This window comes from Botryllus schlosseri, chromosome 16 (assembly GCF_051294905.1).
Source record: "Botryllus schlosseri isolate E-star chromosome 16, Bs_hap1, whole genome shotgun sequence".
NCBI lineage: Eukaryota > Metazoa > Chordata > Ascidiacea > Stolidobranchia > Styelidae > Botryllus > Botryllus schlosseri.
In genome coordinates, this window is record NC_137251.1 from 5,521,224 (window position 1) to 5,533,477 (window position 12,254).

The 12,254-nt window shown below is 39.5% G+C and overlaps 2 protein-coding genes across 2 annotated transcripts; both read right to left on the reverse strand.

Moving 5' to 3' along the window:
* Nucleotides 1-979: 979 nt before the first annotated feature.
* LOC145458846 (serine/threonine-protein kinase Nek7-like) lies at nt 980-9,477 on the reverse strand. The gene is made up of 8 exons (XM_080337347.1): nt 9,084-9,477; nt 7,081-7,143; nt 6,451-6,561; nt 6,114-6,208; nt 5,758-5,879; nt 3,615-3,823; nt 2,249-2,625; nt 980-1,375 (listed from the first exon to the last, which is right to left on the reverse strand). Exons 1-7 carry the CDS (start codon nt 9,303-9,305, stop codon nt 2,509-2,511), a joined length of 939 nt encoding a protein of 312 aa, XP_080193473.1. The 5' UTR covers nt 9,306-9,477; the 3' UTR covers nt 980-1,375; nt 2,249-2,508.
* Nucleotides 9,478-10,537: 1,060 nt separating this feature from the next.
* LOC145458844 (cytosolic non-specific dipeptidase-like) lies at nt 10,538-12,231 on the reverse strand. The gene has a single exon (XM_080337342.1). It carries the CDS (start codon nt 12,162-12,164, stop codon nt 10,740-10,742), a length of 1,425 nt encoding a protein of 474 aa, XP_080193468.1. The 5' UTR covers nt 12,165-12,231; the 3' UTR covers nt 10,538-10,739.
* Nucleotides 12,232-12,254: the final 23 nt, after the last annotated feature.

Consider the following 12,254-nt stretch of genomic DNA (forward strand, 5'->3'; position numbering starts at 1 on the left):
TAACCAACTGAACAATAGTACTCAGCTTGTGCTATTTTCGGAACTTTGGTACTTCTAACGCGCCAGCGTGCACTGTGTACAATCGCTAAAATCACCCAGTGGAAGACATACGTAGATTACATACGCGTTTAACAGAAACGATACTCCTCCATAGTACGACGCATGTCATATGCTAGAATGCGCCAGTAAAAAGGACGGATGATGGTTAACCGTGAAGCCATCTATTATGGTGACCGTCCTGGTAGCACAAGGCTTAGTCGGTCGGAGGAAATGATGGTACAGACCAATACATGTCAATAAATTTACAACACACAGCCCAGTTGGATTGACCTAAACCATTCCTTACGTCGTCTAGCCCCAGGTGGGTGTCTGATTTCAAAGACTACCTAAGTCGTTTCTGAACCTTCGTATCTCTTGGTTGTATCACAGTATCGTGGTGTTCCGATCTGATGGAATTATTAATAAACTTGAGTCAAACATCACGGCTGCTAATTGCAGTTATACAAGGCAGGGCCAGATCAGCGTAGTCGAACTACTTACCTTATGCAACTCTGCTCCCAAATACGGACATGAGATACAACCACTATTCAAGTACCAGAGCGGCGATTCACACTTGAGGACCATATAAGCCCTAATAGTTGACATTCTCAAATAGAAGCAATATCTTTTACCACATTATGTCTACAACTGTGTGAAGCTCCGCAACCATGATATCCAGTGTGAACAACCGTGTCAACAACGCCCTGGTTCCAAACCTTTTTCTAGTCACAGTAGGCTTTGCAGAAAATTTTCACGCTCATGCTCGAATAACCTATAAATTTTAAAATTTGATGCAAACCAATATCCTGGGAGACTGATTTTACTGACAATAAACCTAAATTTGAAATCCTAACAAAAATTCCAAGTATGACACGTCTGACTTTAGTTAGCCGGACTCCCAGTTGGCAACTACCAGACTAAAGTAACGTTAACAAGAAACTCAAGTTGCAACATGATTATTCTGAGCGGAATAAGTTTTCACAATGAACGAGAAGGACACATTGAGCCTACACAAACATAAATACTCTAAAAATCATCACTATCTAATACAGTACCAAACAATGCAATACAAGGCTAGGAAACGAGAAGATTAGAAAGTACCATAAATACACAAAACATCAGAGACAGTAAGTAATTACAGAAAGAGTGCATTGTCGGTTTCACATCTGGACCTGTTTACACAATTCAAAAGCGGGCACAATAATACACTTTTTGCTAGTAAGTATATAACACCGTTCTTCCGATTCATCGACTGTGCAATTGCGGATGTCCAGTCAGTCAGATGAAAGGGAAGCGGTTCTTGGTACCGACCGTGTCAAAACTGCAAAATAATTGCCTCCGTGTAACAGTGTTGGGATCAAGTCACTACCTTCGAGTCACGAGTCATTTCGAGTCATTGCACATTTTGACTCGAGTCAAGTCAAGTCAGTCCATTTTCGAAAGTGACTCGAGTCAAGTCAAGTCAGTCGATTTTTGGAGGTGACTCGAGTCAAGTCAAGTCAAGTCCCGAGTCAAGTCACAATTCAAGTCAAGTTGCCTTTCCCGAAGTATGAGGCATGCTTACGTCACGCAAGAAGGCGCTGTATCGCTCACATATACGTAGAACTGTTAAACCAAGTAAGTAATCGCATAGCATCAGTTTATAGTTACCAGCCAAAACAGAGAATAGAGAAACGAATTGATAAGATGCAATACATTACCCTTTTACTAATTGATATGATACAATTCGAGCCTGCGTCAGTGGGTGAGGACTATATAAACTATATTCGATTTCAATTTCAATAAAACAAGAGGTTAGGGTACGTAGATTTTGCTATTAAACTACTTTACTATACTAGTTTACGACAACGTAAGCTGTAAGCTTCGATCACTTCGTTTGCGGTCAATTTATTTGTGAGAGAACAATGGAGGCTCAGTAAAACGAACGATCATTGAATGATTGGTCGCTCTCGGCACGGGTTACAGCAGCGTTTCGCTAACAATCCGAACATATGCAAGATACAGTGATTTTTATCGACTCCGATTACTTGATGACTTGAAATTGACTCGTGAATTCTGCTCCGAGTCACGAGTCAATCCACATTTATGATACGCCGAGTCAAGTCAAGTCAAGTCATTTTAGCAAAGTGACTCGAGTCAAGTCAAGTCATACGAAAAAGTTGACTCGAGTCTGACTCGAGTCAAGTCATGACTCGAGTCATCCCAACACTGCCGTGTAAACAGGACTCAATATGAATGCAAGCTAATCTACTAGTAGAACAGTCTTCAAAAAAATTACACCTGTGTAGTTACAAAACATTATCAAGTTCAGGCACATATAAACATGGATTGGAGTCGACCGTTATAGCATTGTGTCTAAAGAATGCCTGTGCAAGCACCAACGGCCTTACTGCCGTGACAAACACCGATCGAAGGCAACAGAAGTGGAATATGCGAAGGGTTGTAGTACTCCGTTTGATACGGCGCGTACTAATTGGGAGGCAGATTCGTGGCATCATGCATCCGCCTGGCTACATTGTGGATGTGCTCGATGCCAGGCCTTTTGTCAGGATCGGGATTGATACATGCCGAAACGAGTTCCCGGAGCTGAAATGAAAGATATACTACTACCGTGCTGCCAACTCCAAGAAATATGATGATTGCATATATAAAATTTTCTTTGAAATATTTATCATAGTTTGACAATAGAAACATCCAAACTGTTGTGTCTGACGATAGTCGACAGCGCAAGTTGGTCAAGTCTTCGCTATAAATAGATACAGGAGCTAGCAATTCTCAATTCGAGTGGCCTACAAATATTTCACACAACGAATTCAGGAGGTAACAATCGACCAAATGTAAAGACTTGTCTCGTAAAGCCTAGAAAACTCATTGGCGTACAATAGAAATGACACTTATCACATTTAAAAACACCAAGTCGGCTGTGGATGCATACATGTCTTTTCTCTTTTACTCCTTGATTCAAGTCGAAGTGCTTGCTGTCTCTCAAAAGACAACAATACAGAGAATGTAAGGTATAGTAACCAGGCAACTCCTACGACCATTGTAGTGGGACTACTTTAAAACACACCTGGCTATATCTCAATAAAACATTTTAGATATGTTACAGATATATACTGTCTGTCCAAAATTGAGGATGACACTATTCACATATCATTAGTCAAATAAAGTTTTGGATGTATCATCCTCCTTTCTAGTACTTTCAACCTTTTCCGTCTGAAATAAATGTTGACTTGTTATGTTAAGGACTAATTTCACTGTCAGTATTACAATTATACATAATATATATATTATTATACAAGTTCCTTTCCACTTCAAAACTTCATTACATCTGCTTGTACCACATAGAATTCTGCAGCAATAATGGATTAGTTCTACTGTATATTTTGTCGTTATCTCCATATTTAACGTCACTGGAGTTGTGATCACATGACAGACACAGTCATAGTCAACAATCTAATATACACCGATCGATGGAAGGAAATTTGGTCAAAATGGAGAGCAAAACAAGGAAGTAGTATCAATGGCGCTTCGTGTACACACGCAGACCAACCAACAACAGCAAAACCACTGACCTCATCAGAATAAACGTCACCGGGCAGAGGTGGGTATTCGCAGCTTTCTATCTTTTTGCAAAGCGCATACAGATTCATCTTGTCCCCATAAAAAGGAGACTGCAGCGCCGCCATTTCATATAGCAGGCACCCCAGCGACCAGGTGTCCGACTTGAAGTTGTAACCATTTTCGTGTATCCTCTCTGGTGACATGTAGTACGGAGTCCCGACTGTGAAAAAGAACAACAAAATAATGTCAGGTTTATCCAATTGCTGTTTCATTTTGTTCGGATTCGGGACCATGTACTTCATTTCAGACACCGTTCCATTACATAGTAGCGACACATGGTAGACACTGGCCGCTGTCAAGCTGAAAATCCAACCCGCGAGGCATTGGCTCAAACTCCATACTGAATTATTCATGCTAATTGATTGCCATGTAATTTTCCAGTCACACACAGAGTATTCCTATAGACCAGCGGTTCTCAACCGGGGGTCCGCGAAGCAATTTCAGGAGGTCCGCGAGACCTCTCAATTTTTAGAATGGTTGATAACCTAATTTTTATTTTATTTTTTTAATTTGAGAAAGCATGAGGCAGTTTCGCACCACAACTGCTAAAACCTCATGACTCATATCATCATAATAATCATCTGACATGAACTATCGTAGTGTCGAAATTCATTTTCATTGCCAATTTTCCAATAACCTGCTAATAGAAACATATTGCTGTTTAGAGACGCTTTGTTGGGGTTAGTGGAAAAAATAAAAATATGGAGATAGTAACGTCAATCAGGGTGACTTCGTAATGTCTGCGAAACCTTCTCGATTTGAAGTTGTCAGTCTCATCAAATTAGTGAACAGTGGCTTGAAACAAAAATTTCCGTAGCATTTCCCTAATTTGTCCCGTTGCCGGAATTGAAACCTCGCCACCAAACCCATTATATCCTGTAATATAGGCTACATAACCACTATTTGAACAGCTTCTTGTAGGTACAGAACTTCAATATACTATTGAATAGTATATTTATATTGAAATGAGCCCGAATATTTTCGGCTGACATTTGTCATAAATTGGACAATGATTTACCAGCTCTTGAAGCTTGGCTATCAGATTTGGTGCATTCTTATTGCGAATGCCCTATCGACAAGGCTGGTTTTTTGATGAACAAGGAGTGTTTCGTTGCTATCAAAGCATTACGCTCCAACCCTGTCATTCATATCACCAGTTATATTGGTATGCAGCCTTGTCTTGTTAATGTTTCATTGTTCATGGTCGAAAATGTCTCCTCGTAAATATATATATGTAAACCCGAACAGAACAAGTCGTTTCATGACAGTCTTTCTCAGGTTGGAAAACTTGGATCCATTCTTTGGCGCATAAAATTTGTCTATACTTTAGATTAGGATTTCACTTTGACGGTAGAAACTCTCTGCGGGTCGATCAAAATGCCGTCGCGGGCCGAATCCGACCCGTGGCCCGTATGTTGCCCGTCGCTGCGCTAGATGCTGGGCGTGATATGTTCATAAAATATATGTTTCCTCATTTTGGCGCCATAAATGTTGCGATCACACCAAAAGTATCTTAGGAAGCGTTTTGCGTTAATATTGCATTAGCCTCCATCTATCTTTGCGGAAATGGTTTCCGCCACTCCTCGTTCATATCAAAACGAAGACGCGAATTTTCAAGATACGACCACGTACTTCAAGAAATACAGCAGCAAGATTAATAAAATAATAAAAGGCTACCAATTTCTACATAAATAGCATCATGTTATTTTCAAGAATAATTATTATTTTGCTGTTTATCACAAGCCTACAGTTCATATTTGCACAAAACAGATGAAGGTTGCACCATAATAGAGCTAAAATTGAACTAAAACTTGAGGGGGTCCGCGAGAGTCCGTGACGCTCAAAAGGGGTCCGTGAAGCCAAAAAGGTTGAGAACCACTGCTATAGACAGTCTAAATTTCCTGCAAATATTAACTCCAACCTTACTGGTGATGCACAGCACATGGGGACGTACATTATAAGCTCGTTGATGATTGCCCGGTTCTAATGACAAATCTTATAGGATTACATCAGTATATTGACTATTTCTAAGCCACATATAGTCTTTGTATGGCTGTCGCGGCCTACTCGACTAGCAAGAATTACTAAACTCACCCAGACTTTGAGCAAAACTCGTTTTTGAAGAAAAATATCGGCCCAAACCCAAGTCACCGAGTTTTACAACTCCTTGCGCTGTGATGAACACATTTGCCGGTTTGATGTCACGATGCATGACTCTGTATGAAGAATTTCAATTACAAGACCAGACGCAATCCACCGTCGCGTGACGCGTCAGATTTGAACTTGATAATTATCAAGACCTATCGAGGTGCATGGAAAGATTCGATATTCGACATATTGAAAAGAAAAGTGTGAAATTTAGTAGCATCAGTTTTATTACATTTTGTGTGATTTACTGGATATGAAGGCATGTGTGTACGACAATATAAGTCTCATGTAAAAGTCATCACCTTCTCGAGTGCATATGTTCCACAGCCGAAGCAAGTTGGACAAAATACTTCCAAATCGTGCGTTCTGGGATCAGTCTCCTTTGTTTCTTGAAATGCTGTCATAGGTAATGTGAAAATCAATGACTTTCTAATCATCCAGGATTGGTCACATACGTATAGATCTACAGGGAGGCTTGACTCTAACTAGTTTGAAATTTAAATGATCGATTTCGAAAATACTCACCCGGTAAGAGCCCTACTGCACTGCATAAGAGGTACAGAATATTTCACTATGTCTGGTTATCGGATGCCACCCAATACGCATGTGACTAAATACATTGTAAACAAATATACTCACTTTTATCATCCTGCTCAAGTCCCCGGCGTCTGCGAGCTCTAGTACAATGTTAAGTTCATTGTTTTCAATGAAGGATGCCAAGTATCTTATGACGTTCCGGTGATTCAATTGCTGTCGAAAGAAAAATGATTGTATTCGAAAGGAACTTTGTTTGTGCTTCAAATACAATGTGCAAAATGTAAGAGACACAATATTTTTTCATTCTTTATAAATAACAGATCATACACATATTACTAAATGGATAGGCCTACATAATATTTTTCGACAAAATTCATTTCATCTCACCAGGAAAAAATATATTCTGGAATGTACAAGGTAATGATGACAGACAGTAACAAAAATTACTAAAAAGAATTCATAGTAGTAAAGTTGGAGTGATTTTGTCCTCACCAAGTTACCGCCATCCATTATATAGATCGCTATCAATTATACTAGGCCTGGACTGCAATAATTATAATCAAACCAGCGCATTTTAATTCAATCACAAATGCCGGATCAAATACACTATCTGAAAATAGTAACGGGTCTACAACTTTCATTAGGAAATACACTATATTCAAGCAACAGGACGCAGTACACGAGTAGCCTACTGTTCTCTTCAGATGGCCATATCTTTCGAGAGATATTCACCTTTAGCAAATCAATTTCCTTGATACAATCTTGGCGAGCTTTGGCATCCATCATATCAAATATCTAGAAGTCAATCACACAAAACATGATTAAAACAAAGGAAGTGCTGTGAGACGTAAAAGGTATCACAAACTACTTTTAGAGTACCATAATATTGAACGTTAATAGAATCACAAATTTACATGTATGCCAGAAAACAAAAAGTTGAATACTGGCTATTATTCTTGTTTTGATTTCAAAAACCAACTTAAGGGGACTAGCAACCCAAAAATATCAAAATTTTTGATTTTTTTTTTCGTGTAGGAAATATCAACATTTAATCTCTGCTGTCACCTCATGTCCATTTTTCACCAAAACAATAACTAAAACCTGCAAAATTTCGATTTTATTTTTCTTTGATAATTGGTGGGGGGGGGGGTAGTTTTTTTTCAAGTTCCAACCAAAAGATATCATGTTTCGTCCGATGACTTTATAAAATATATGATTTGACAGTTATAAAATATATCTATCTGTATTATCTCCGGGTACAAATTTGTTTGATTGTTGTCAGTTGGCATTCTAGCATTCTGGCACTCATTCTTATCGGTAACATTGGTAACACTTGTTCATTGACTTTTTACGTTTCAAGTGTTTGATAGTTGTTTTCTCAATTGTAAAATTTTGTTGAGTTGCATCACGGCAAACCAAAACTTTGTTTGAAATATTTGTCGTAAATGCATCACTCAAGGTTTTTTGAAAAGCTGAGATTCATACCTGTGCTATGCTAAAAGTTTTTAGTCATAGGTCTACCATGTAAAGAGGTACAGAATGTCAGAGTAAACTTACAGCAAATTTATGATAAAAATTTGGATTTTTTTGAATTTTTGAATTTAGTAATGAAATTTATCCTAGGTGGGTTGCATGTAATCCTTCAAATTTTAGCATAGCACAGCACTGTCCTAGTACTTCCTAAAGAAGGCGTTAGATCGTAAAAAGGGCTTCACAATATCGAGATTTTGCATTCCCCGTGTCTGTGCATTTTCTGTCCTTGAAACACAAAAAAATCCACAATCTGCAGGGGAGAACGAAAATTTTTGGTTTTTTGTTTATAGCATAGCGACATCTAGCAACTGTGAAAATTTCATGGTGATGGGGGTAGCCATCCGAAATTTAGGTTTTAGGGTTGCTAGTCCCCATTAAATATTAAAAGCACAACGTAACAAAATCTGCATAGGTATACGCCATACGGTACCACAAATAAACCCAAGTGCAACTTTCCGTTGCACTATTTGTCAATCCAATTTGCACCCCTGTGGTAACATATTTCAGTGCATCATCAGACATAGTCACACTAGTCAGCATTGTTACTCAAGTAGAAGTAGAAGTAGGTGAGATGTCTTCGAATAAATCTTCTGAAAGTAAACTAGTCTTAAAAAGCAGATTTGGTATGGGCATCGCATACTCTTAGTCAGAGGCAACTAGTTTCGAAATTGAAAAATGCGTGATCATGGCTAACATGAACTGACTAGCGACAATGTAAATGGGTGCATTTTTCAAAAATATAGTCAGTTGCCATGATGCTGGTGCCGTTTCATTTGGTTGTCATCGCAATTGAACTCATGAAAATGAAGCAAACTTATAAACATACGTAAGATCATTGCATATGCATACCATGAGTGCACGATGCGAATATGCCACTGGAAGGTGCAGAAATAGCCTTGTAAGGCTTTCTACGTCTTGCACCACCCCTCCATGCTAACCCATCAATGCTGAGCGCCAAGCCGGTAAGTCATGGATAAAATAGTTTTACTAATCAGGCTCTTAACTAAGTTGAAGGTTATAAATTTGCAAGTAAATCACTCAATTCAATTGTAATATAGACTGCAGCCAGTTTGCAAATTAATAAGAGTATACTGGCGAGAATAGTGACATGTTTTCAACCAGTACCCAGCGAAGTCACTTGATAACAACAAAGCATCATACGACAACACACAATTGTGAATTGTGATCATAAAAATACCGACCTTTACTTTCTTCAGAGCTGTAGGTGTATTATCAAGCAAGCACACTGCTTTGTAAACTTCGCTGAACTGGCCGCGGCCAATTTTCTTCTCAATATGGAAGTTTGCCAAAGAGTTGTATCCAAGCTCTGGTTTCAATGGTGGTCTTTTAGAGGGATCATCCATGGTGACAAGACTATTCGGAAACAGTACAAGTCTAAAATGCACCTTGAAATTATAGTTCATTTAATCAATGTCTTTTACCCGTGTAGAGCAGTTGTTGCATTGGGATGCGTACAGCGCCAGGAGATAGACGGCACGGGAGCAGAGTAGCCAACTATATAATTAATTGACTTAATCGCCATTTTACTTCATTGCATCATTGGAACATCAACATGCGTTACTAACAAGTTACCAGTACTGTGGCAAGCATATGAAGCGCTTCGTCGGCATGCATGTTTGTTCATCTTTGACTAGTATCTTAATACAACCAAATCGATCAAGAATTGATGGCATGCACGGTAAAACAAAGTCCACGTCCACACGACAACGACGGTACCCGTAACCAAAAGTCCAAACATTATAAATCGAATCTGTCGTGATAGTTCTTTTTTAAACAACCGGAGGCGAAATATGCAGAGCGTCAGGTATTTATTATCAGCCCCGGCCATACTTTCAAACATCATTACTAGCGAAATCTCAATCGACTGCCAGTTTCCAATGGATTCTACATTCAACCATCAACTGCTCAAGCTTTGCTCAGCTGATCTCAAAACAAACGGGTCTTCACTAAAATGTCATCTAGGCAACAATCGAATGTAAATCCCTTTTTTTATATTTAGCATCTGCAGAATATCTTATTCCAGACTTCAGTACTATATATTAGGAATTTATTTAAAGTAATAATCTTTAAATCCACTGAACATGCGCTAGCCAAAATCTCGACTTTTCCGATTCCTGTCTGTACCACCATCATTGCCGTCTGTTTTTTGTATTGCGGTTGGATGAAAATAGTATCTCTCTCTCTCTCTCTCTTAGTATCTGGAATTGATAAAATGATAAACGGAGGACTAATGTTTTCTGCAAAACGTAGCTGGTTATCTAGCATACTTATCATACATCAACACATTTATCAGTTCGCTTAGGTATTCAGAGACCACTTCATCTTCAATCTCAGTTATCTCATGAGCGAAATACTCAATAGTCGGTATTATATGCAGATGTAGCATCCGCGTCGCTTCATTCGCTGCGGAGACGTAAGATTTTTATTGAATCGTTTTTGAAACACAGTTTTTGATCGATCATGACAAGTAGGATATGTATGGTAGATTTTGACACCACACCAAATAGCTGAAAAATCTAGCAGATGGATATTTTGGTTTAGTCACCAGTCCTTTGTATTTATAGATTGGCCAAGCTGCAAGCATATTATTGAATACACCCTTTGCCTAATGCCTATCACATCAATCACAGCTTGGTGCATAGTACATTTCTATATTGTGTTGTTCCCAAAAATTTCAATAGTAAGGGTTTGAAATAATCATGCATTGAGAAATCAATGAATAGGAATTTTATTGTAACATGTCATGAAGGCGATTGGCACAAGTAAGGAATTGGCATAATGAAACTGAAATTGGTATATTATATCACAGAAGGTCACGAATTGCAAAATATTTATAACTACTTGAGCTGAGACAGTTCGTGAAAGTATGCTGCGACAAGTTTGATGCCGTTGATGTAATTCGAGCGATCGAATTTCTCATTTTGAGAGTGAGCCCCATCGTCGCATGCACCGACAGGAAGCAACATCACATTTTTCCCGGTAGCTTCTTGAAACGTCAGAGTAACTGGAATGCTTCCACCTTCACGCGTCAAGTCTGGTTCCACTCCGAACACAGTTTTAACTGCTTTACGTCCGGCCATGTAATGAGGATGATTGAAATCTGAAACCCAAGGTTTACCGCCGTGTATCATGTTCATGGTCATTTTGTTTGAGGAATTCCGGGCAGCAAACACTTTTTGGACGTGATCTTTTACGTTCTGCTCGACCTGCTCAGGAGTTTGATTGGGCACTATCCTGATGGAGAATTTACCGATAATTTTGCGTGGAATCACGGTTTTGGCACCAGTGCCGTCAAAAGCCCCTTCAATGCCATGAAGCGAAAGACTCGGAAATCTCCAACGATGCATCAAGATATCTTGTTTCGATTCATGCATCAGCTTTTCGGCTCCAAAATCTTTTTTGTAGTCTTCGGGATCGAAATCGATGGTCTTGTAGAGCTCGATTTCTGCGTCAGTCACAGGCGCGACCGTTTCATTGACTCCGTCGATTAGGATCTTGCCTTTGTTATCCACGAGAGATCCCATGATAGCGATCAGATCGGACATTCCTTCTTGCACACTGCCACCAAACACTCCCGAATGCAGATCTTTACTGGCGCATTCGATCTCGCAAAGGAAATAGCAAATTCCACGCAGGCCGTATGTGATGCAAGGCTTCTTCTTTCCAAGCCAGTAGTTGTCGGATATGCAGACATAGTCGACATCCTTGAAAAACGTGTCTTTTTTGGAAAAGATCAGATCATCCAGCCCTAAGGAACCAGACTCTTCCATGCCTTCGAAGCAAAATTTGATGTTGACAGGGACTTCAATACCAAATTTTTGGTAAGCCTCAATGCAGTTTAACCAGCACAACACCGGGCCTTTATCGTCAGTCGCTCCTCTGCCATATAGCTTACCATCTTTTTCTGTGAGAACAAATGGTTCAGTGTCCCATCCGTCTTCAATTTTAGCAGGTTGCACATCAAGGTGCCCATAAACACAGACTGTTTTCTTCTTGGGATCAGCACCCAGGTTTCCGAGCAGCACTGGCGGCAGAGGGATCTTGTTTCCGTCCGGTAGTGTTTCCATTCCTACGTCGAACAGCTCGACATTGCAACCTAGTTTCTTCATCCAATCCGCCACGTAATTCACCATTTTTGTGATCTCCGGTCGGACTTCTGGCCATGCCGAGACACTTCTGATAGCAACGGTTTCAGCAAGCCTCTCCACGTAGAGGTCTTGCTTCTCGTCAATATGCTTGAATATCTTTTCGAGGAAGGCCATAATGAATGGTAGGGAATAGGCACACTATGATATGCTCCAACTACATTACAAAGAATATGTCAGATTATAAAATAGTGACATTGTGCATTA